Source organism: Phallusia mammillata, chromosome 7, assembly GCF_965637545.1.
Source record: "Phallusia mammillata chromosome 7, kaPhaMamm4.hap1.1, whole genome shotgun sequence".
Classification (NCBI taxonomy): Eukaryota; Metazoa; Chordata; class Ascidiacea; order Phlebobranchia; family Ascidiidae; genus Phallusia; species Phallusia mammillata.
Window position 1 is genome coordinate 15,459,417 of NC_137258.1, and position 24,882 is coordinate 15,484,298.

General features: G+C 35.6%; 2 protein-coding genes and 3 long non-coding RNA genes across 6 annotated transcripts; 3 read left to right on the forward strand and 2 right to left on the reverse strand.

Moving 5' to 3' along the window:
• Window positions 1-21: 21 nt before the first annotated feature.
• LOC145238358 (UPF0728 protein-like) lies at window positions 22-796 on the reverse strand. The gene is made up of 2 exons (XM_080101500.1): window positions 553-796; window positions 22-443 (listed from the first exon to the last, which is right to left on the reverse strand). Exons 1-2 carry the CDS (start codon window positions 644-646, stop codon window positions 259-261), a joined length of 279 nt encoding a protein of 92 aa, XP_079957626.1. The 5' UTR covers window positions 647-796; the 3' UTR covers window positions 22-258.
• An 8,009-nt stretch (window positions 797-8,805) lies between these two features.
• LOC145239552 (uncharacterized) lies at window positions 8,806-10,758 on the forward strand. 2 transcript variants are annotated; one of them, XR_013862332.1, is made up of 3 exons: window positions 8,806-8,822; window positions 8,886-8,971; window positions 9,074-10,758. It is a non-coding gene; the product is annotated as an uncharacterized LOC145239552 (long non-coding RNA). The 2 variants fall into 2 exon arrangements; XR_013862331.1 differs by lacking the exon at window positions 8,806-8,822 and having other exon boundaries at window positions 8,835-8,971.
• A 609-nt stretch (window positions 10,759-11,367) lies between these two features.
• Window positions 11,368-11,836, forward strand: LOC145238655 (uncharacterized). The gene is made up of 3 exons (XR_013862159.1): window positions 11,368-11,455; window positions 11,521-11,636; window positions 11,709-11,836. It is a non-coding gene; the product is annotated as an uncharacterized LOC145238655 (long non-coding RNA).
• Window positions 11,837-14,377: 2,541 nt separating this feature from the next.
• LOC145239553 (uncharacterized) lies at window positions 14,378-15,364 on the reverse strand. Its single transcript, XR_013862333.1, has 2 exons — window positions 15,096-15,364; window positions 14,378-14,984 (listed from the first exon to the last, which is right to left on the reverse strand). It is a non-coding gene; the product is annotated as an uncharacterized LOC145239553 (long non-coding RNA).
• Window positions 15,365-19,769: 4,405 nt separating this feature from the next.
• LOC145239034 (uncharacterized) lies at window positions 19,770-22,409 on the forward strand. The gene is made up of 9 exons (XM_080102324.1): window positions 19,770-19,779; window positions 20,270-20,386; window positions 20,464-20,586; window positions 20,667-20,844; window positions 21,479-21,581; window positions 21,655-21,779; window positions 21,952-22,050; window positions 22,108-22,207; window positions 22,264-22,409. The coding sequence occupies exons 1-9, from the start codon at window positions 19,770-19,772 to the stop codon at window positions 22,390-22,392; spliced, it is 984 nt and encodes a 327-aa protein (XP_079958450.1). The 3' UTR covers window positions 22,393-22,409.
• Window positions 22,410-24,882: the final 2,473 nt, after the last annotated feature.

Here is a 24,882-nt window from a genome sequence, read left to right on the forward strand (position 1 = left end):
TATGACTTAAGTGGGTTTGAGAAAAAAAATGAGATTGTCCTAGGATGGAAAACAATTTTGATCAGGTATTTTGTTGCAGGGCAGTTAGAGAATACCAAAGATGTCTGCAGAACAATTGAAAGTAGTATGTGTAGACACACATGAAATAGAGATACATTTACAAGATTCACAATCAAAAACGTAAATACTGCAAAGTATTTTTTTCTTCATTAACACTGTAGCATCCGTGCCAAGAGAAAAGGAAGTTAACAACAAACACTAGTATGCTTTGCTTACACATTCAGCCGCTTGAGCACAAAGTTCATCAAGTTTTCCATCACCTCCATAATCTAATGCTGCAATGTCACACTTGAAAACACATTCCCCATTGACAACAAGACGAACAGCGTTCCAATCTTTTACTTGAACAAGTTGCACAGAATGTCCGTTTCTCGTTAGCGTAGCTGCAGAAATTAAAAGGTATAAATGCGGATGAACCGGTGAGGTGAACAAACGCCCACTTGAGCATTGTTTGAGGTTTTACTTGATTTGTTTGGAGTAATAATGGCTCACCTTGCAAACCATGTAACCTAGATTCTCTGTGTTCAACAATTCCACATGCATCATATGGTCCGTATTCTACGTAAACCAAGGCAGCTCCCGGCATATTTTCTGCTGTAAATTCAATAACCACAGTATACGCTACAATTCAACCATTACTTGAATTTAGGTGTGTTGTCATTGGCAACAGTGGCGCCAGAGAGCGCTAGCTTGAACCACAGCATGCAAACTTAATAAATAACCTAATTTATAGCGTTTCATTTAGGCTTACACGTGGCGATTGTTATTGAATAAACGTTTCAACACACTTAACCTTTCATCTGTAAAAACAGTTTGATGGTAGCAAAAGTTGTAAGTTTCAAGTTTACCCTATTTACTCGATTGTAAGCCGCATGTTGAGGTGTTAAAAAAATAATGTAAGCCGCACGCTGGAATTTTAGATACGATTGTTTCTTAATACATCTTTCTGTTGTTATGTGGTATGACTATTTGCCCATATCTGTTAGTTACGTTAATAACTGTACCCAACAGAACGTATATCGACGTATAGGCTAATCTGTACATACATACATGTTTTGAACCCCAAATAATTTAAAATGCTGAAGTGTAGAAATAATTTCGGTATAAAATTAAAATATAAGCCGCCCTCGATTATAAGCCGCACAAACGGCAGCTAAAAAACAATATAAGCCGCGGCTTACAATCGAGTAAATACGGTATGTGTCATTTTGCAGAAAAAACACGTTTCTACGGTGGCCCACAAGTGCAATTCAACAACTTTTTGGCAGACATTTATTTTTCAGTGCAAACATTTATTTATCGATGCAAACATTTATTTTTCGATGCAAACATTTATTTTTCAGTGCAAATTTTTTTAGCAAGATTTTTTTGGTGTTCCATTATTATAGGGTGTGTCAAAATTTGTAAAATTGTGGAAACGTGATAAACCCACCAATGATTTTGCTTAGTATGTGACAAACACATTAAAATCATTGAACCCACTGATCTCTACATTCTAAAAACACTGGATTGCGCTACTGGCCGTCACGGTTGGTAGAGCTACTAACACCAATGATACCATAGATAACTTAATTCACTAGATGCGCAACTCGTCTGCCGACTAAATATTAAAAAAAATCTCTCGGGTGAATTACTACATAGAACAAGATGTAACTTTTAATGTGTAGTTATGTTATGTTGATGTATTTTTTAAACATTTTTATTTTAACAAATCTAATTTAATTACCATGAACGCGAATATATTGGTTTTGCCTTCCTTCAGACGTTGCACGCTTGAATGAACAAGTACACATTTTGTGGGTAGATACTTTAACACCAAAAACTAGCGGCACTGGAGTCCGGTTCACTTTAGGTCAAATGACAAATAGTATATGATACTTTATAAGTGTTGTTTAAACCACTAGAATGGAACCGTTGCTGTAGTGTAGTGGAAAAAACAATGCTTCATCCGCACAAATTTTGGGTTCAAATCCCGTTTAAATTTTTTTTTTTTTTTCTATTTTTTGCAGACTTGTAGAAATGCCTGCGGTTAGGGCTATTAGGGTCAGGTGAAGGTTTAAAATCATAAATAACGTTAAAAGCCAGCATTTTCAAACATTTGACCTGACGTTACCTTTTTGACCTAAAGTGAACCGGACTCCAGTGCCGCTAGTTTTTGGTGTTAAAGTATCTACCCATTTTGTGTGCATTGGTAAGAACATAACATATATTTTGTCGTCTTGTCGATAGTTTTTTGAGCTGCGACGTTTAGTTTGATAAAAATGTTTTAGTTTTTGGAATTTTCTTAATAATATCATAAAAAAATGGCAATTAACCTTATTTATGTAGCAAGTTTGGACTTTGAATTCGCATTATGTGTACCACCTTGCTACATTCCTACATATATGGGTTGCCATTATGGTGTCTGCATTTCTGGCCCCGTAGTCAATAAATCCAACTAAGTGGCCTTCCTAGAATACCAATTTTCTTGACTACATGAAAATAATAAATTAAAAAAAACATGAAAAAGTGCATAAATTGCTGCTGTTAACAAACTTTTCATCCACAGAGCATTGACTGCCAATTGGTTGATACCGCATGCACCAGAGCGAATATTTTTAACAATCTACAGGATTGTGTGATTATATGCCAGTTCAAAAAATTATGTGTACAATTGCAACTTATACCTGTACTACTGTAAAGTACGTGATGATGGCAATATAAGAACACCACTGGTTCTGAGATGATTATATGCTGCTGAAGCTCTAGCAAACAACTCAATTACCCAATGAACCACATCAGGGTGGTACTGTCTCCGATTAATGGTCTTTGAAGCATTTTTACATTGCATTTTTAAAAAATGAGGCTTGCCACTCATTAGTGAGTGTTTTTGACTTTCAACCAAATCCTGCAGATGGGAAATGACACATTACTGTTCCAAAATTAAATGAGAAACATTTGAATCTGCATACCAAGATATCCTAATGAATTCGGTCATCCACTGTTACCAATTCTTCTTCACTAGTTGCACTGGATTTCATTTGCTGCACTCTGTTGCGTTCCATTTTTTGCCATACTTTGCACACATTTTACACATTACCGGCCCTTTTTCTGTTACTGTGTTTGAAGATTAGGTAATCTAGTTTTCTGAGGTGAGAGAATTATGGTTGTGCCTGTCAGGGCGTTCCATGCTTGTATGACATGTTTGTTAATATTCTTGTTTTTCCTGCTTACTTCCATACAAAGTTTAAAGTTATCCAACTCCCCTGTAATGATGCAAAAAAAAACAATAAAAACCTAATGGTAAAAACTATCTTGTTTTAAAAGCAGGTGTTATACTTAAAAATGCATTTAAAGTTGATTACCCAAGGATAGTGGTTTAACCATAGATTACTTACCATGGATAACAAACCCATTGTTACGGTCATGGATGAGTGCTTCTGGTTGTTTCTTGAGAAATGTGCACTGTTATTGCTAGCAGGCTACGTACTTTTCATGTTGTAAAACGCTTTACGTATTTCGGCTTCGCCTAGTAATGCTCGCCTTATTATTTTTGGGAACACCGGACTTGAAGCTTTGTACCAAAATAAAAAAAAACAGAAATGGCTAGTATCAGTGCAACCAATGACTTCGAGAATCCCGAACAACTTGTGTTATTACCAGAGAATGAAGTTGAACGAAATTTTGAAACTTGGGTTAGCAACATGAAGGAAAGTTGATAGTTTCTTACCCAAAAGACTTTCTTAAAACAATCAACCTAGATGCTAGGTTTTCTGAAAGTGGCTTGGAACATGTGTCCAATTGGATAACGGCTGTTTATGCTTATGATGGTGAAGAAGAAGAAAAATTCTTGGTTTATTGATGTTTGCTTGAAAATGTTTTTTTTCATCTTCTGTCACTCCAAGTTTTGCCTCCCGGTATTTTTTGGAAGTTATAGCAAATACTTGACACTGGATGCGTGTTTAAATGAATGCAACCAAGCAGCGGCGTAGCCAGGGAGGGGCCAAAGGGGCCATGGCCCCTCCCAAATTTTCAAAGTTGTAAATTGATAAGCTTTAATTTAGTGTAGTTTCGTCCCTCATCATTGTGGTTTCGTCTCTCAACTATCAAAGGAATATATTTATTACCAAAAATGACTTTTGTCACCAAGTTGTAAGGCGAATCCATGCTTTTTTTATTTATGCAGACATGGAATAAATCAATAAAGCGTTTGGCTATTCAGTCGAACCACAGTTTGGCAAGTCACGTGTTTGGTAAAAGCACGCCGAGCATTGTATTAGAATATATATTGGTGGATACACGTGGACAAGGCAATAAAAAGTGTTGTATTTGACACAAAGCTTAGTAGCCTATGTGACAAACACATTGATCTAATTTGTTTAAAAAAAAGCAGGTGCATTGAAATTTTCTTCCAAAAGGTATATAGATGTGGTCAGCCATACATATTCCTAAATATAAAGTTAGTTGTGCAGTGTATGAAAAATATTTTGCCCACATTAAGTTGATTTTATTCACATTAAGAATAGTTTTTTGAGTGATGAGTTTGTAAAACAACTTACCATTATCATTTGTTTTTTAAAAATTGATTGGTCAAAGTTTTGTCATATATATTTGGAAAGAAGTTTTTCAAAAACTTTTTCAAAAAGTAAGCAAGCAATTAAAGTGGCTCGCGTGGTGAATGGTGATTGAAAAAAGGGTTAACATATATTTTTTTGTTTCATTTTCTGAAGGTCCAAAATCAGCCTGGAAAATATTTTCACATGTCCATCAGTTTTCATGCAGCTGTACCTTTTGTTTTCTTTCCTGGACCATTTTTCAAACACTACAAGTTGTTCGTTGTTTTTTGTCCTTTAACTTTTACTATGCTTGTTTGTCATTCTTAATGTATGGTGGTTTGACCTACAAGTTCGAGATGTAAGTGCCTGTTGGTGGAATACAATTTTGCCAATGATTGTGTTATTTAACAAGTGACAAAAAGACGGACGCTATTTTAACTTTTCAAAATAGCAATAGATGCAGGAAAGTGTAAATTACACAAAAATTCCCATATTATTATAAGTGTAAAAAATAGCAATATAAAATACTATCTTTTTGGTTACGTCAAATATTTGGTATACTTGGTGTTTGTACCCTCAATGCCAGACAATGGAAGCAAGAAAACCTGGTGCAGTTTCTGTCCTAAAATGTCAAAATCCAGTTTTGTGCGATTCTTTTTAGGTGAGCAGTAAACAGGCCACACTGTTGTCGACCTGTAAGGTCTTATCAGTGTTTCTGCATGTAAGGCCGTATAGACTATAGTGTAGACAGTAACCACATTATGGAGCTCCAGTGTGTGTAAGTAACCGCGGCTGAAAATTTGTAGTGCGTGATAATGTAAGATTGTAAGTTGTAGATTCTTGTGTTTCTTTGCGCAACATTTGCTGTATTACCAGCTGCTACATCCCTCAATGACAACAAAACACGTCAATTTTGAACGATGTTGTTTCGTATGGGTCTTGCCTAATTCGGACTTTCTTACATTAAAAGGGTGGTTCTTTGGCCGTTAGACTTTGCTGTTTGGTATTACGACAAGCATCCCGGGACAAAAATGTTGCAAAATGTCATCGCTTTATCGCAAACTTGTTTAAAGTATTCAAACTACCATCTACCGCGGTTTGTTTTGAGCAAAAAAAACTAGAAGCGTCCAATCAAAACGTAACAATGGAGACAATGGCAGTTTGGCATCGGTAAGCACTTTTATGCAGTCTTTCCAGTCTGACTACGGTAACCATTGTCAGTTGATTGTTACCGTCATGGATGGATGATTTCAGTTTGGCGCGTGGTGAAACCAGGATGCGTGGCCTGTGATAAAGCGAAAACATGTGACCATTACTGAGTATTTTTTTTTAATTTAATGACACAATTGATAACTCAAAGTTGTGATTACGGCTGCGCGAACGTCGTCTGCAACCTAGTTTAAAACTTTAGCGAGCATACTACTATGAAAAGTGTGGTGAAGTTCGTGTTGCCATCAATGCATTGGTTTTAATTTTGTTAAAAGAAGTGTAGAAAAAGTTACATATTATTCTTTGGATTTTCCAACCACTCCCTGGAGGCAATCCGTAGTGGTCGTTACGTTTTTTTTTGTCCAGGACCTTCGCCAACAGCCATATTGTACCTGGAGTGAGGGACAGGATGCAAAGCTTTATCTGATTTTCAAATGAAATCTGTTTAAACAAGTTGTGAATTAAATATAGGGCGATAAATGTAAATTCAGCAATGAGTATGTGAGATAGATATAAGGTGGCCAAACAACAGACATTGTTTATTAAAACTACCTGTTTTTTGGAAGGGATTTCATTTAAAAAAAAAAGTTAACCAAAACCAATTGTTTTAAAAAGCAAACAAAATACTTACCAAAAATAATAAAAACTATGTTGTTTAGAAACTTATCATATATAAGTTCTGAATCTTTTATATAAGTTCTGGATCTTAACAGTATTGATTCTGAATGACCTCTCCAAGCTCAGCTTTTCTCATGAACAAACGAAAGATGCTTCTTGCAAATGGGTAATGTTTGCACAGGAAATATGGAACTGTTGATGACAGCAACAACAAGAAATTAAGTCAGTTGTTACTATTACTGCATACTGTGCATGTTGTTTTGTGACTGTAATTTAGATTGCAGTTTCCAGATAGCTTTAAAAAAAATTTCTATATTTTTTTTTATTATTATTAAGTTTATTATTATTATTATTATACAAAATTTCCCAAAAAAGCATCTTCAGTGTCTATACAGAGAGCAATAAAAGGGATTAAAATTAGAAAAAAAGCTAATAGTTCCTTCACAAACACGATCATTCCTCAACTGAAAGCCTAACTGACTAAACTGTCTGTGAACACGCAATGAAAGATGAGAAACGCACAAAAGATAAACAAACAGCGCATTACGCATTTAAAGTTCAAACGTCCCACAAACTCTTTCTAAGAGCGCATAAACCATTACTTACCTTCCTAACACCAGGAATACAAACTGGCGCCAGTTTGTTTACTTCAGTGTGTGACGTCATAATGCATATTTTTTCATTCACGGTAGTCAGACTGGAGAGACTGCATAAAAGTGCTTACCTTGGCATCCATAGTAAGTTATCTATGGTTTAACTCACCATCCATAAAATGGAGCCCATTCAACCTCAACATTGCTTGAGATGCAAAGTCTACCACAAAAAGTTTAACATACAGAAACCCAGATCAATTCATAATAAACATAACTGTACCTTATGTATGCTTTAACAATTTTATTTTTATATTGTTCTACCAAAAGGTATTTGTCTTTTCTATAAAATGACCACTTTTCTAAATGTTGTACAACTTGTTGTTTAAAATGAATTGTTAACTTAAGAAGTGTGTACTAACTTGGCAAAGCATCCAATTTTTAACTTTTTTCTGCAACCAATAATCAGCAGATCGTTTTTTTCAAAGTGATCTTCACATATGAATGCTCTAAAAGACTTACTGTGTGATTTTGACAACAGAAGTGGGTTAAAAGGAAATTAATATTACGTTTTTTTATGAAGCATGTATTATGTCTCCCTAAGTTGGTCACGCAATGAGAGCACACATTTTTGTAAATTGCTGTAATGTTTCTTCATATCAGAGTTGCTTTGAAATTCAGGATTGCAAATTTTAAACAAAGATTTTTTGCCATTGGCTGGCACGGTGTGGCTAAAAATGTGTACATGACACTTACGTAACCTGCAAGTTTATTATCACTTCAATTCCAAAGTTATTTGACGTTTAATGCAAGAAATTGCGATTTTTTGCCAATATCTTCACTCTTCACCCATTGCCCGCCATTGTAAAGAAGCCCATGTGTACTGGTTCATTCAAGCGTGACTTGTCTGAGCGATTTCGCCGAGTTGCGCATGGTAAGCACTTAATGTAAAGCGGCAGGTCCTGAGTTACCGTTGTCAAGAAGAAATTAGCGAATTTGGCGCGAAATACTAAAAATGGTGTTTTAACTAGAGATGTACCGAATATTCGGTTTGCCGAATTTATTCGGCCGAATCGGCCACTTTTGCAAAGATTCGGTTTCGGCCGAATAATTTGTTGCGATTCGGCCGAAACCGAATCTTTTACGAACACACATTTAAAGCGTTAAAAAAGTGTCTTTTCTGCTTATTACCAACGAAAATCGCGTCAATCATTATATTTTTAACACATTGACGCTTGTCCCACTGCAGACAAACAATCAGTAATTCATTGTCGGGTTAGCAATCATGCTTTAGGCAATGTTAAACCCCGCAGAACTAAAATAGGGACGAAACACAACCATTCTTCACTGATTGCTTGGTAGATAAACTTATGTTTTCATGTCAAACGCGTAGGGTACGACTTCGCGTGACGTCATAAATGATTCGGTTGATTCGGCCGAATTTGTTCGGCAAAATCGCCGAATATTCGGTTTCGGCCGAATCGAAATTTAGCCGATTCGGTACATCACTAGTTTTAACCCAGTTAAACTCTTAAATTAGTTGTTGAGCGAAAATAGTCAATTAGGTGAGTTAAAAGACACCGTCCTTCTTGTGCGTGACCCCTATCGAGGTTATTCGCTGTAGCAAATTAGAGGTAAATGTATTGCAATGGCCGGTAAGTTATTTTTAAAAAGTCAGCAAATCCTTTTTGCTAGGGGTTTTCGGTTTTTAGGCTTAAAACATCGCAGTCCATTTTGTTAAATGCTGTGATACGCCTAGTTACACCGTACAGTAGTCGATTCTACGATTTTCCGTTGTAGCCTGCTAGTGGTAAGTAACAAGTAATGTTTTGTGATTATTGCATCATTTTTAAGTAAAGATGTTTATTTTAAGACTTATCTGTACATACAGGAGCGCTGCTGTTAAACAAACCTGTTGTGTCCTATGACTTCTGCGCCAACTATGTCATCATACTTGTGGTAAGTTTGTGTATGGCCCAATTTCATAAAAGCTAATGCATGTCTCTCATATCCTAATTCCTAATAATACATGCCACTACCTATTTTTTACTTTTGTTTTAGAAAAATAAATAGGAGATTTACTGGGAGAACAGATACTTTCTATTAATGATCAATCCTTTATCTCATATACCTGCTGGATGCCAACCAACAGAACTGTCATAGCCAAAACTTATCAAATCTTCACAAGGAAAAGCACTTTTGCCAAACACCAGCAAAGTCAGTGATAAAGGACATCTAAAATCGGCTTTATTATATGGTTTTGAAAAGCAAACTTGTTACTTTTAAACAAAAAACTCCCAAATTGAAAAATTCCGGCAATTCAGATAAACCTCCAAGTTGCTCCAAATACACAAGTTAGGGGATAAAAGTGTGACAAGTACAGTTCCAGTCAAACTTTGCAGTATTTTACATCAGTTTTACTTTGAAATGTTTCCTTTCTTTTTTGTCATTGTCAGGATGCTTGCTGTTTGCATGTGACCCAAGAGGTGCAAATATGCTCTAGCTCTACCACTATTTTACCCAAACTAAAAATATCTGTACAAGCCAACCCAACTAAACATTTTATGACAGGCATACTATGGTGAATTGTAGAAAAAAAAGAGAAAGCTTAACAAAAGTATAAACAATCTACAAATTTTTACTACTATTATAAGACTACAACATCATATTAATTGAGAAATTTAAAACCAACTTCAAAAGTAAAGCAACAATGAAAATGAATTTTCAAACTTTCTGCATAATTATGTTCTTTAATTGTGTTTAGCCAACAGTAAATTGCAAAATATATTGCATGTGGTAGTATCCCTTTAGCATCCCTGGAGAACAAATGTTCTCATTTGCAAAATGAAAGACATTATTTTATCTTTTACGAGTTTCGTTCTGCTGTGTTTTATACTGTAATTTAAATTTGTGTATGATTTTTTTAACAACTATGTACTGCATTTTACTTTGCTGCGACCAGGAAAAAGCTCAAACAAGCGATAGCAAACATTAACATTTTATGCAGCCAAAATGCAAAAAATGCTGTGTGCAATTTTACTGGATTAACTCCACATTGGGTATAAGAATAGAAATTTGGATTGTAGCAATGAACCAACATTGGTCCTAATTAAAATAATATTTTGTATGATGTCAAACACTCAAAAACCTAATTATGCAACTTTAATGTCTGACAGCGACCATCTTTTTCATTTATCCTTGTTTTACATCTAAATACTAACTTTTTATTTAAAAAAATCAATAAAAATATTGAAACATATAGCAAAAAAGGTTTATACCGCATCATTTACCCTGTGTAACAACTGGCAAATAGCTTAAACAAGTAATGCGGGAGTGTGGTTATGACGTCATAAGCGCCTTTCATTTTGATTGTTATTTTTGTGTATCAACCGTAACTCAGGACCTGCCGCTTTACATTAAGTCATAGATAACTTAATTCACTAGATGCGCAACTCGGCGAAATCGCTCAGACAGGTCACGCTCGAATGAACCAGTACGCATTGGCTTATTTACAATGGAGGGCAATGGGTGAAGAGTGAAGATATTGGCAAAAAATCGCAATTTATTGCATTAAACGTCAAATAACTTTGGAATTGAAGTGATAATAAACTTGCAGGTTACGTAAGTGTCATGTATCTCGTGTATTTTATTCGTTTTTAGAAGTTTATTGTGTGTTTTTGAAAGGATCACTAACCGTTTTTGTTTGATTGATTTTGTATGTTAAATATACCATGGACAAGACTAAATTCTCGTATTTGTGATTTAGTTGTATTTCTGTGTAATAGCTAGGTTAGCCACATCGTGCCAGCCAATGGCAAAAAATCTTTGTTTAAAATTTGCAATCCTGGATTTCAAAGCAACTCTGATATGAAGAAACATTACAGCAATTTACAAAAATGTGTGCTCTCATTGCTTGACCCAACTTAGGGAGACATAATACATGCTTCATAAAGAAACGTAATATTAATTTCCTTTTAACCCACTTCTGTTGTCAAAATCAAACAGTAATTCTTTTAGAGCATTCATATGTGAAGATCAATTTGAAAAAAACGATCTGCTGATTATTGGTTGCAGAAAAAAGTTAAAAATTGGTGCTTTGCCATCCAAAAAAATTCCTAAACAGCAGTACAGGACAAAATTGGTAACATTGCCCATGAACATATAAATGTTTATTACAGCTAAAATCATTTGTTGTGGCCAAGACAAGCAGAAAAGCACCATTTGACAGAAAGGTTCTTTCATAAGTTAAACACCACAGCGTTAAAAGTGTTGAGAAAGCTTTTAAACAATTAGGTCCTCAGCTGAAAGTTAGTACACACTTCTTAAGTTAACAATTCAATTTAAACAACAAGTTGTACAACATTTAGAAAAGTCATTTTATAGAAAAGGCAAATACCTTTTGGTAGAACAATATAAAAATAAAATTGTTAAAGCATACATAAGGTACAGTTATGTTTATTAACTTATGAATTAATCTGGGTTTCTGTATGTTATGCTTTTTGTGGCAGACTTTGCATCTCAAGCAATGTTGAGGTTGAATGGGCTCCATTTTATGGATGGTGAGTTAAACCACTATCTTTGGGTATTACTCCATTGAGGAAATCAACTTTAAATGCATTTTTAAGTATAACACCTGTTTTTAAAACAAGATAGTTTTTACCATTAGGCTTTTATTGTTTTTTGTGCATCATTACAGGGGAGTTGGATAACTTTGAACTTTGTACGGGAGTAAGCAGGAAAAAACAAGAATATTAACAAACATGTCATACAAGCATGGAACGCCCCGACAGGCACAACCATAATGCGCTCACCTCACTGCAATGTAGCCAGTAGATATGACAACACATTTAAAACTAGATCACCTAATATTCAAACACAGTAACAGAAAAAGGGCCGGTAATGTGTAAAATGTGGGCAAAGTATGGCAAAAAATGGAACGCAACAGAGTGCAGCAAATGAAATCCAGTGCAACTAGTGAAGAAGAATTGGTAACAGTGGATGACCGAATTCATTAGGATATCTTGGTATGCAGATTCAAATGTTTCTCATTTAATTTTGGAACAGTAATGTGTCATTTCCCATCTGCAGGATTTGGTTGAAAGTCAAAAACACTCACTAATGAGTGGCAAGCCTCATTTTATAATTCAGCGAATTCAAAGTCCAAACTTGCTACATAAATAAGGTTAATAGCCATTTTTTTATGATATTATTAAGAAAATTCTAAAAACTAAAACATTTTTATCAAATTAAACGTCGCTGCTCAAAAAACTATCGACAAGACGACAAAATATGTGTATGTTCTTACCAATGCACACGAAATGTGTACTTGTTCATTCGAGCGTGCAACGTCTGAAGGAAGGCAAAACCAATATATTCGCGTTCGTGGTAATTAAATTAGATTTGTTAAAATAAAAATGTTTAAAAAATACATCAACCAAACATAACTACACATTAAAAGTGACATCTTGTTCTATGTAGTAATTCACCCGAGAGATTTTTTTTAATATTTAACCGGCAGACGAGTTGCGCATCTAGTGAATTAAGTTATCTATGATTAAGTGCTTACCCCAATCAGGTGTCACCATAGTATACTAACATGGTAGTCCAGCTATTGTTACCGTCACGCTTGATTAACTCTGCACGCTTGTCGGATGCTTGCATTGAGTTGGGTGCTTTCAGAGCAGGAAAATGACAAAACTGAGCGTGCGTGGTCGGTTTTATGCATCTACCATTTGTAATATTATTACGTTTGGTTGGAATTGTGCTGTTGGGGAGAATTTACTGAGTTTTTTTGCCTTTTAGTCCTTCTTTAAACGCGTTGAAGTGATTTTAGCGTGGTTTACCTAACATATTCAAGGGTGCATAAAGCTTGTTACTGATTAAGTTAAAGTCTGGTGAAAATTGAACTTTGCCAAACTGACTGCATTTTTAATGAACTCATATTTAACAACTTTGAACCCGACCAGGAACTCGATTCGGACAGACGAAAAGTCAAGCTTAAACGAAGACCATATTTTTTCCAAAGTTACTCATTTCAAACTGTCAACAAGCGGCAGATTTTTCATAAAAGAACTGATTAGATGAGAAACTAAGCAAATGAGTGCTGTGAAGCAAAAGCATTTTAAATTATTAAAAAATGGGCTCTGAAAAATATATCAAAATAAAACTGTCAAAAGTGTCTGTACTTTCTGCACAATGTGCTTCTTTTTTCAAATTACAAAAAATGATGCCTCACCAAAATCTGTTCAATACCACAAATGGGTATAAACCACAGAAAACAACTGATTTTTAATCCCTAATTAAGCAACTGCTGGGGAACCAAAGTGATGGCAATATGATTAATAAGCCAATAGATAGATGATAAGTAAGCTGCAAATACTGCTCACTGTTTTGACAAGGTCTCATCAGTGCACCTGATGACAAGACACAGGCCATGTTGGCTAGTGTAGTAACATGCTGAAAAACCTTGACTCGCCAATTCGGTTCATTGCCTCAATTTTAAAGCAATTTCTACAAGAAGATGCCTGTCTATAAGTTTTTAAAAATACACTTCAAAGAGTTCATACAATTGAAAGCTAAAATCGTTTTAATAGCTCTACATGCATTAAACAATAAACCCAATAACTAAAAAACTTCAAAACAGACACGGATTTGTCGCCAGCGGCTTTTAAAAACTAGCTGTTTACCACGTACCTCATACAAAACTTCAGGCGACGTGCAGTGTTAGTCATGCGTAACCGAAATGCGCAGGATAATAAAAGAAACGAGAGGAAAAGAGGAGCTGGACTACCATGTTAGGGTAAGCACTTAATGTAAAGCGGCAGGTCCTGAGTTACCGTTGATACACAAAAATAACAATCAAAATGAAACGCGCTTATGACGTCATAACCACCCTGCCGCATTACTTGTTTAAGCTATTTGCAACAAGGTAAATGATGTGGTTTAAATCATTTTTGCTACATGTTTGAACATTTTTTAGTGATTGTTTTATGTAAAATATTAGTATTTATAATTAAAACAAGTATAAACCAACGAGATAGTCCTTGTCGGATATTAAAGTGTAAATAATTAGGCTTTTCAGTGTTTGACATCAGACAAAATTATTAAACAATATATTTCCGTTCGAATGTGTGGCAAATATCAATAATTTAATTGATCAAAGGTTTTTTTCTGTACTTAATGGTGACCAATGTGGGCTCTTTAGCTAAAATCAAAATTCCTAATTTTATCCAATGTGGATTTAATTCAGTAAAATTGCACATAACATTTTGTGCATATTGACTGCATAAGATGTGAATATTTGTTATGGCTTGTTTGAGATTTTTACTGGTCACTTTTAACTTGAATAGCAATGTTACATAAAACACTGTTGCATTTTTTTTATTTTGCAGCAAATTAAAATGCAGTACATAGTTGTTAAAAAATGTTACACAAAATTAAATTACAGTATAGAACACAACAGAATCAAACTTGTAAAAGATAAATTAATGTCTTTCATTTTGCAAATAAGAACATTTGTTCTCGTTGAATGAATGCTGGTACCACCACATGCAATGTTAAACTATTTTGCAATTTACTGTTGGCCAAACATAAAGAAAATAATCCAGAAACTTTCAAAGTTGGTTTCAAATTTCCTAATTAATATGATGTCAATCTTATAATAGCAGTAAAATTTGTAGATTGTTTACTTTTAGGCTTTCTCTTAAAGACTTAAATCAATTCAATTCACCATAGTATACATATCATAAAATGTCTAGTTTGGTTGGCTTGAGTTTTTGTGTTTGGGTAAAATAGTGGTAGAGCATATTTGTAGTTCTTGGGTCACATGCAAACAGCAAGCATCCTGGCAATGACAAAAACAAAGGAAACATTTCAAAGTAGAACTGATGCCAAAGACTGCAACGTTTGACTGGAACTGTACTTGTCACACTTGTATCACCGATCCTGTGGTTGGATCAATTTGGAGGTTTATCTGAATTGCAAGAATTTTTCATTTTTAAATTGGGAATTGTTTGTTTAAATGTAACAATTTTGCATTTCAAAACTGTATAATAAACCGATTTAGATGTCCTTTATCACTGACTTTTGGTATTTGGCCAAAAGTGCTTTCCTTGTGGAGATTTGATAAGTTGTGGCAATGACAGTTGGTTGGCATCCAGCAGGTATATGATAGGCCTACCATATTCCCATCCCCCAAAAGAAGGACACAATTTTAAAAAGAACATGAAAAAATACTTTAAGGCTCCCCAAAAATAAAAGCTTCCGAAATTAGACGGTATACAATAGTTTGGATAAAGTTTATAACTATTATCACGCCACAACACTAAAATAAGCTTGCATTTTCAAAAAACGTAAAACCTGTGTTCTTCAAAAAATCAGCTGAAGATGTATATTTGGGTGTTTTCAAAGGTATGATTGTCACATTTGTATTTGGTAAATCAGAAATTCCAGGAGGACATTTGGGCTCTTTTTCTTGTCCTCAGAGGACAACTTGGTTTTTGTTAAAAAAGAGGACGTATGGTAGGCATAACTATATGAGATAATAGATTCATGATAAATAGAAAGTATCTGTTCTCCCTGTAAATCTCACATTTATAGAGCTAAATCAAAGTTAGGTGGTGACATGTATTATTGGAATTAGGATATGACTGGCATGCATAAGCTTTCATGAAATAGGGCTATACACAGATTTACCACAAGTATATAGTGACGTAGTTGGACAGGACACAACAGGTTTGTTTAACAGCAGCACTCCTGCATGTACAGAAAGGTCTTAAAACAAACATTTTTACTTGAAAATAATGCAGTAATCACAAAAATATTACTTGTAACTTACCACTAGCAGGCTACAATTTAAAATTGTAGAATCGACTACTGTAAGCTGTAATTAGGCGTATCACAGCATTTAAAGAAATGGACTGCGATGTTTTAAGCATAAAATTTCGAAAACCACAAGCAAAAAGGATTTGCTGACTTTTTAAAAATAACTTACCAGCCGTTGCAATACATTTACCTCTAATTTGCTACAGCGAATAACCTCGACAGGGGTCACGCACAAAAAGGATGGCATCTTTAAACACACAACTGATAACTTTCGCTCAATAACTAATTTAGGAGTTTAACCGGGCTCAAAAAACACCAGTTTTAGTATTTCGCGCCAAATTCGTTAATTTCTTCTTGACAACGGTAACTCAGGACCTGCCGCTTTACATTAAGTGCTTACCCCATGTTAGTATACTATGGTGTCACGCACCACTGAGATTACGTTACGGACGGGTAGTTTCCTTCCGCAACATGCAGTCTGTTGGTTAAGTGTTCCTATTTTCGTGCTCTTTTGCAAATTTTACTTGGTTAAACGTTTTAGGGATCTTTGATTATCTGTTATTTAAAAATGTCAAAGCATTGTTGCATTCCGGGGTGTGCTGGAAAACGCCCGAACCCTTTGTGTAGCGTACCAGCGAAAAGGTTCTGTCCATCTGACAAAAAGGACTGGGCTAAAAAGTTGGAATGCATTATTTTGTCACTGCGAGCTGATCGTGATAGGGTGACACTAAAACGCTGAATGGGCGGGACGTCGCGGAAACCGCTCAATATCGGGTAAATTGCTGACGGTTAGTGCTATTAGGGTTAGGCTGAGGTTTTATAATAGTATATGAATCAAAAAATGTCCCTGCCTAAAACTTATTCAACTATTTCCTGACATTAGGCAAAAATGCTATGGCGGGACGTTTCGGGCGCGGAATGTAGTGTTCGGCGGAATTTTTTTTAATGATTTTCTATTATAAAACCTTATCCCAACCTTAATAGCTCCAACCGTCAGCAATTTAACCCGATATTTAGCGGTTTTCACGACGTCCCGCCCTCCATTCCGCCCATTCAGCGTTTTAGTGTCACCCTCGTGATATCCATGATTTGTTTTTACGAGACAGTGTCAAAATATGTGATTAACACTTTGCTGAAGAGGATTTTGTGCAAGGTAAGTCAGTAATATATAGGTACAAGGAGTTTATAGAGCTGTATTACATACTAAATTTGGACAATCAGGTGACCGACCTAACATCTTTTACAGCCAAGAAGCGAAAGGTGTTAAGGACAGGGGCCATCCCAATCTTCCACATGCCGAAAAAATTACATTCCAGTACTGCAGTTGAGCGTAGACCACCAAAACACCGAGTTTTTGTAGAAAAATGTTTGCAACATTTGTCAGTGCAGTAAAGCAGTACGTTGCCACATCAAACTCCTGGAAGGTTAAAAACGTGTCAGATTCCAATATACACATATCTAAATCAAGTCAATATGACCAGGAAGAGTATTCAGTTTATGTTAATGAAAAAATGCAAATTGATGTTCATCATTTTGGATGGCCAGGAAAAGTTACTCTTGCAGTTAAAGAAAACACAGTTCATCAGCTTTTGATGTTCGTGGAAAATTTGAATATCTGTAAGGGAATGCAATGCAGTGACCAGGAAAATGAAACAAAGCTTGCAGTCAAGCAAATACTCACGAGCCCATGCAAGCCATTTCAAAATAGTCCACCAATGATAACACATTATGCAACCAGGTTAGAGTCTTAGTAGTTACAAGTTGATTTGCTTGAGTACAGGTGTGTTTATTCACTATAGATTGTTTTTTCCTCAGAAATACTGATTGCATTTGATTTGTGGAGAAGGGCCAAGACGTATGTGAAAAGTGCAAAAATGAAACAGGGACAATTCAAAAAAGGATAAAGAACGTGTCCGTTACACAAAAGTTGTATTGCATCAACCATTACAAAAAGTTTCAGTATCCAGATCATTAGGTTCCAGAGTTAAGGAAACATTAGTAGATAAACAGGAAAAGTAAGACTTATGTTTATTTAAGTGAGGGCACTGACAGCAGTAACAAGTTTACATTAATCGAGAAAATATATAAAGACTAGTATGATAGAAATGTATATTTGCAGAATATGTCATTCACAAGCCCAAATTGAAGATCTGTTACAAAACCCTGCAAAACAAATAACATTAGAAAAGGATGAATATGATGATATTCAACAATGTTTACTGACAGGCCAGTATTTTTCAAAAGAGAATTATTCTGTTTAGCTAAAGTTTGAAAAAATAAATTCATATATCTGTATTTTAGAGAAGGAAAATGGTAGCCTACAATTGACAAATTTCATGATCTCTTTTGGTCTCAAGTCTCAACAAACAAAATTGAATCTATCTGAAAAAAATCCCACCGCTTTCATCCAGATTTAATCAAGTTAGTACCAGGTTTGAAAAATATATATATTGAGTATAGCGGTAATGTATATTCATCATGTATAGGTACTCATTAATGCTGTATGGAAAGGGCCCAAAAGCTTACAAAATGTTACAGGATACTGGCTTGCTTGTTTTGCCTTCTCAGCGAACTCTTAGGCGATATCGGTAAAATGTCCCATTTTATCACATTTTTTTCACGAAGTGGCACATTTTTTTAACATATAATATGTTACTTAGAAACGCTTTACGGCCAGATACTGGAATTGATGATAACCTTTTAAAAAGTTTGTTTACTCAATGCAACATAAGTGACCATTCACGTCAAGTTATGGTTATTGTAGATGAGATGAAAGTAAGAGGTAAAATACAAAGTAGACCATTGATTCCTAATTGAATGAAACAATTCAAGGAACCTGCTGGTACATAATAATATGTATCTTGCAGAAGAACTTGTTTTTCAATCATCAACAAATAATCTGTACATACATACATGTTTTGAACCCCAAATAATTTAAAATGCTGAAGTGTAGAAATAATTTCGGTATAAAATTAAAATATAAGCCGCCCTCGATTATAAGCCGCACAAACGGCAGCTAAAAAACAATATAAGCCGCGGCTTACAATCGAGTAAATACGGTATGTGTCATTTTGCAGAAAAAAACACGTTTCTACGGTGGCCCACAAGTGCAATTCAACAACTTTTTGGCAGACATTTATTTTTCAGATACTGCAGGATTACAATACAGCCATTTTCCACAACAAATACACTACGAAGGGATTGGAATCACATTAAATATTTTGTGTGTGTATACTGTTCTACTTGCACCATATATGTTTTGTAATCATTTATGACACATAGCCTGTGATATGCTGCACATTTTAAACTTAAACAACTTTGAGGTTGTTGTTTTTTTATCTTGTGAATGCACCATCTGTTATAATGAGCTCACCAATAATGGTAATAGATCTGACAAATATTACAGGATATCTGTTTGAACTTGGCTGGTGCAATTGTATTTGTTGCCTTTATTCCTGTTTAGCAAGAATTTAAGTGTTGGTGAAAAGTGTTGTGTATGCGTGTTTTTTGCAGAAAATTGCTCATAAATAAAAACAATATCTCACCATTCTGACTGAAATAGTAGCCTACATAAACAGGCAACTCATTTGGGTAGTTATACTTGTCCACCCTAAATGCTATGGTGTCCTAAATGCATTTATATGCACATGTATCTCTTTGAGATATTGGAATTTTGTTAAGAGTTTGTAGTTTGAGAATTCACAACATTATAACAAAAATGTATTCCACACATTGTGGTTGCAAACTGAAAAGGGTAGATTAAATAATGTTGAACCGACTACAAAAAACTTTAAAAGATTCACATTTTAGCCCCAAGACTTTGGTGTCAATCAAAAACAGCAGTTTGGATCAGCACAAGGTGATGCTAAATAAAGTATCATCGTCTTGTGTGAAGGAAAGAGCCATTCTTGTTAGATTTATGTCTTAAATATAGATGAACGCACGTAAACTATTTATATTGCATAATAAAACATTTATTACCACCCAGTAATGATTTATTTCACATGTTTGATCAAATTGATTTTTTTCCTTCATAAATGTTCAATACACGGCTCTTTTCAATGCACGGAATTTTTCATTCAAGAGAGTTCCACTTGATATTTTATATTCAGTAAAAGGTCTGTGATTCGACTTTTAACTGTGCTGTTCGATAACGAAAATTTTGAGGCCATGCGTCGCCGCATAGGAGTCTGCCCATGTCAGAATGGCTGCAGGCTTAACGAGGTCGATTCGTTCGACAACACTGCATAACACACATCGTGGCTTTGCAGCACCATGATCGTTGATAGAAGTGAATCCCAAATCTAAAAATGTTTCCTTGTACGAAGGCTTATTCATGAAGTAGCCGCTGTCCCAGGTGAGATGTAGGAAGAAAATGTGAATGTATATAGGGCTCTGAAACTGGAAAATACGTAAAACTTTTTTATTCTGTAGATGGTATATTTTCGTTGCCTTTGGTTTGGTCTGCCTCTTCGGGATTTTTTATGACTGGAAAAGACGATGGAGAGATTGCCCTTATGAGTATGGTCAATCTTGATTATGAAACAGCAGGCAAGTTTACCAAGTCATGATTAGTGATTGTATGTTGTTTATTAGAGAGATTTTGATAATTGGTTAAAACTATCTAGAACCAGTAAAAATCACCACGAATCCTGATGGAATTCTCTGGTATTATCATCGTGTGGAATGGATGGATATGAATAATGATGGATTTGTAGATGCAGTTACTGAAAGAGCTAATGGGGGAGGTCGTAAGTAGAACTACACATGTTTTTATGTTTTATCCATTTACCACTGGTCGTTCCTTTAACACTGAAACTATTGCTTGAAGCGTCCGCAAACGCTACTCAACTTATTTGGCTGGAAAATCCCGGCAGTTTCCAACTTACACCAAATTGGGAAACTCATGTGTTAAAAGAAAACGCGGAAGATGTGATGTTCCGACTTCATGCAATGCCTCTTCCCAACGGTGGTACCACGATGGCAATCCTAAGTAGTGGATTTTACAGGTGCGTTTAATTTGCAACATTATGAGTACAGTTTTGGGGTCATCTAGACTTTACACTTGGTACAAAATCAGGGGGTTACTACTAGAGATGTACCGAATATTCGGTTTGCCGAATTTATTCGGCCGAATCGCTCATTTGTGCAAAGATTCGGTTTCGGCCGAATAATTTGTTGCGATCCGGCCGAAACCGAATCTTTTACGAACACAAATTTGAAGCGTAAAACGTGTCTTTGCTGCTTATTAAGCTCCACGCAATCTTTCACAAGCCCAAACATAACGAAAATCGCGTCGATTTTTACCTTTTTCAACACATTGTCGTTTTTCCCACTGTAGTCAAAAAAATTAGTAATTCATTGGCAGGTTGCCAATCATTCTTGAGGCAATTGTGAACCTCACAGAACTTAAATGAGGACGAAACACAACTATTCTGCACTAATTGCCTGGTAGATAAACATTTTTTCATGTCAAACCCGTAGCGTACGACTTCGCGTGACGTCATAAATGATTCGGTTGATTCGGCCGAATTTATTCGGCAAAACCGCCGAATATTCGGTTTCGGCCGAATCGAAATTTAGCCGATTCGGTACATCACTAGTTACAACTGAATCAAATTGTTTTCTTTTCTGTTTTCTTAGCAACGAACTTACCGTGGTTTGGAGTGATACCAACGACTGGACGGATCTTTTATCCATTAAAAGTTTGACGGTCGATACATATGGGTGGTATTTTGACATAGAGGTACAATGTTTAATGATTTTGACCTGTATTTGGAAATCGTCAAGTAAAATGTGTTAATGCACATATCTTGAAGATTGTTGACATAAATATGGACGGTCGATTGGACGTGTTGACCAGTACGTGGAGCCAACAGGGAAAGCCAGGAGCCGTACTTGCCTATGAGATTCCGACTGATTGGATGACACAACCCTGGACAAGGTACATCAATCGGAAACAGTTTGCTTTTTGAATTAATTTAATTTGCAACAGCAGTGTTATCGACTGCGTACTATGTCTATATATTTATTTAAAAAAACGTGATATAAAACAGCCCGAAACTTATGAAACGGTGGGATTTTGTTTGACATTAGTTGTTTTATCGACTTGCCAGACACGTGTTGCAAGACGGATACAAATCATTTGTCATCTCAGGGTCCGGTTCACCAGGAACTGCACAATGTTTTAGGCCCACATCAGATGTCTCAACTATGTAAGTAAAGGTGCTTTGTGCACAAATTGATGTATATGATGTCTATGTTTTTGCTAGGAAACCTTATATCATGATTTCTGGAGACGATGATGGACATGCTTATGTTCTTACTCCTGATTCGGAATCTGCTGACAACTGGGTCTACACCCAAACTACTGTAAAATATCAAATACCATAAAAAACACTTCGTAGACCTTTTTCTCTCTTCTGTAGATCTACAAGGGAACCGGTACGATTGGAGCAATCGGCGTGCAAGACGTCGATGGCGACGGTTACACCGATGTGTTTATTCCCTCGTACACGATGAAAAAAATTGTTGTCATGACCTACAGTGGAATGTAGGCGACCTCTACAACATAATAAAAACACATTCCTGTAGTAAAGTCTATTTGAATCTCACACCGGAAAACACTTAACCAGGTCAAGCGTTCATGGCTCAAGTTACTGATGTGAAACCTTTACATCCCAAGAATATCACTAAAGTAGTAATAATTTCAGCTCAGTACCATGACTTTAAGTTCGACCTCCAGTGACAGAAATGTTTTCAAAAATTACTTTGGGATAGTTAAGTCGAGCAAAAGCAGAAAATTTGGGAAAACTATACACGGGTTCGATCACTTTTTTAAAGTTAATATAAGATTGATTAATGGTAAAAGTTACGTGCCGAAACGTTTTTCACGAAACAGGATCATGTCCTGTGTTATCGCCTAAATAGACTTGTCATAAAAAAATATTCTTAAAACTGTGATAGACTTTAAAAGTTGGTCAGGAAAATTACACCCTTCAGGAAAATTACACAAATTTAAAATTTGTAGTCAAATCTATTCACATCATTTCTCGCTTTGTAGCAGGATTCCAAACGTACGCAATAGTTTTGCGTAAGTGCACACCTTTTGTCGAAAAACCCCGGATTCAATTACAACTCTGTATTTTTCACTTATAATGCTTTATCAAAGCCTTAAACGCTTATTAAGCCCTGAAATTAATCTGACTATAAGTCCAAGACGGTAAAAGTCTCTTTGAGTAAAATGTTTTCAAATTTCCTTCCTATAAACCAGTGGTTCTCAAACTTTTTTGAGCGCGACCCAAATCTGAGCTTTATGAGCATCCCACGACCCAAGCCTCAAAATAAAAATATATTTTTTTTCCTTGTACGAATATTTACTCATCCTTGAACGCCAACTGTTACATCTCCAAGTTCGGTTTCGCATGATTAACTTGTCCTATTATTTCCCGTGCTACGATGTTACAATCGCCATTTGCCTAACAGTAAAGTTGAAAGCCTATTGTCGTCTGTATGTGGTAATGATGGGATCATTTTACTGTACAACGTGGTCGAGTGAGGTGACTTTACTTCTTCATTAGGCAAATTTGTTTGTGTTTACTTAATCCAGTAATAGTTCGTTCAGAATTGAATCACCAAAGCGCGACCCATTTTTTGACCCTGCGCGACCCATGTTTGGGTCGCGACCCATACTTTGAGCACCACTGGTTTATAGAGATCAGTGGACAAACCTGTACATTACCATAGATGGTAAGTAATCTATGACATTACACAGGCAATTGGTTGTAAACCTTGGCCACTAAACAATTCAGTACTTTCTATAGTTAGTAAAAATTATAATAACAAGTATGTTGTGGATTTAAAGTTAAGATGAACCGTTTTTTTGCACTTGTCCACATTTACATTCTGTCTGTAGCCTACTCTCTGTACAGCGTGCCAAAGACCAAAACGCTGGAGTTGTTTGTCTTAGCTGCACTGTAGGACATGTAAAATGTTGTGTTGTTTTACATTAAAGCTTGCATCAAAATGTTGTGTTGTTTTACATTAAAGCTTATTGTGTAGTTTAAATTAAAGGTCCAATACTTCAACTACCCCTTGTGTTAACTTCTCAAAAAAAATTAAATTGTCCGTCACATCGAACTATTTTGCTTTATAATGCCAAAGTGAAGTATTTTGCTATTTTGTTTCATATTGTCAAAGTGAAGTAGGTAAACCGATACATATATTTAATTCAAGTCCCGAAAATTCAAATTAAAAAAAAATCGCTTTTATTTGCGCCCTATTTGTAAGTAGTTCTTTAGAAACCATTGGTGCATATGGCTTTATTGAGCCTTCTTCCTCCCGGTGACGCCTAAACTGTACCCCCGTTTCGCTCGCAATACAGCCAGCTTAGCCCGCTCCCAAAACAGCAGTTTGGATTAGCACAAGGTAATGTCACACAAAGTAGCCTATTATATAATCTTGTGTGAAGAAAATAGCCATCTTGTTGGATTCATGTATAAAATACTTAAAAAAGCACAAAAACTACTTATATTGCACAATAAAACATTTATTACCACCCAGTAGCCTAATGATTTATTTCAACACTAACTTAATAACGTATTCCCAGTAGCCTACACCTACTACACTAATACACATCACAGTCAATCTACGCATATTTATAGGTTTACGCACTAGAATAGATGGGTCCTATTAAGCTACAAATCATATCTGCAAAAATCGCTATACAAATGCTTACAACAAGATTTATCGACATTTTTCCACTCTCTTCCGCAATGCATTTTTGGGGTTTCCTTGAGCAGCCGCCATTACGCTTCAATTTGCTTCAACCGTGACGGCCAGTAGCGCAATCCAGGGTTTATAGAGATCAGTGTGCTGGATTAGCCATTAGGCAAAGTAGGCACGTGCCTACAGGCCAGTCAAAAATGCAGGCCACTTTGAAATCAGTAGAAATTTATTCATGTTTTCAAAATAATTATTTTGTGTATTGAAAGCGATCTACTCCGTAAGATCATAGATGTTATAAAGTATAGATTGGAAACACGTCA

Excerpts from the sequence above, each read along its gene's own strand:
- LOC145238358 (XM_080101500.1), bottom strand. The coding sequence starts at position 646 with ATGCCGGGAGCTGCCTTGGTTTACGTAGAATACGGACCATATGATGCA. Across the intron at positions 444-552 it reads TAGGTTACATGGTTTGCAAG|CTACGCTAACGAGAAACGGA; the intron begins GTGAGCCATTAT and ends TAATTTCTGCAG.
- LOC145239034 (XM_080102324.1), top strand. Across the intron at positions 20,387-20,463 it reads TCTTGATTATGAAACAGCAG|AACCAGTAAAAATCACCACG; the intron begins GCAAGTTTACCA and ends AAAACTATCTAG. Across the intron at positions 21,780-21,951 it reads ATGACACAACCCTGGACAAG|ACACGTGTTGCAAGACGGAT; the intron begins GTACATCAATCG and ends TCGACTTGCCAG.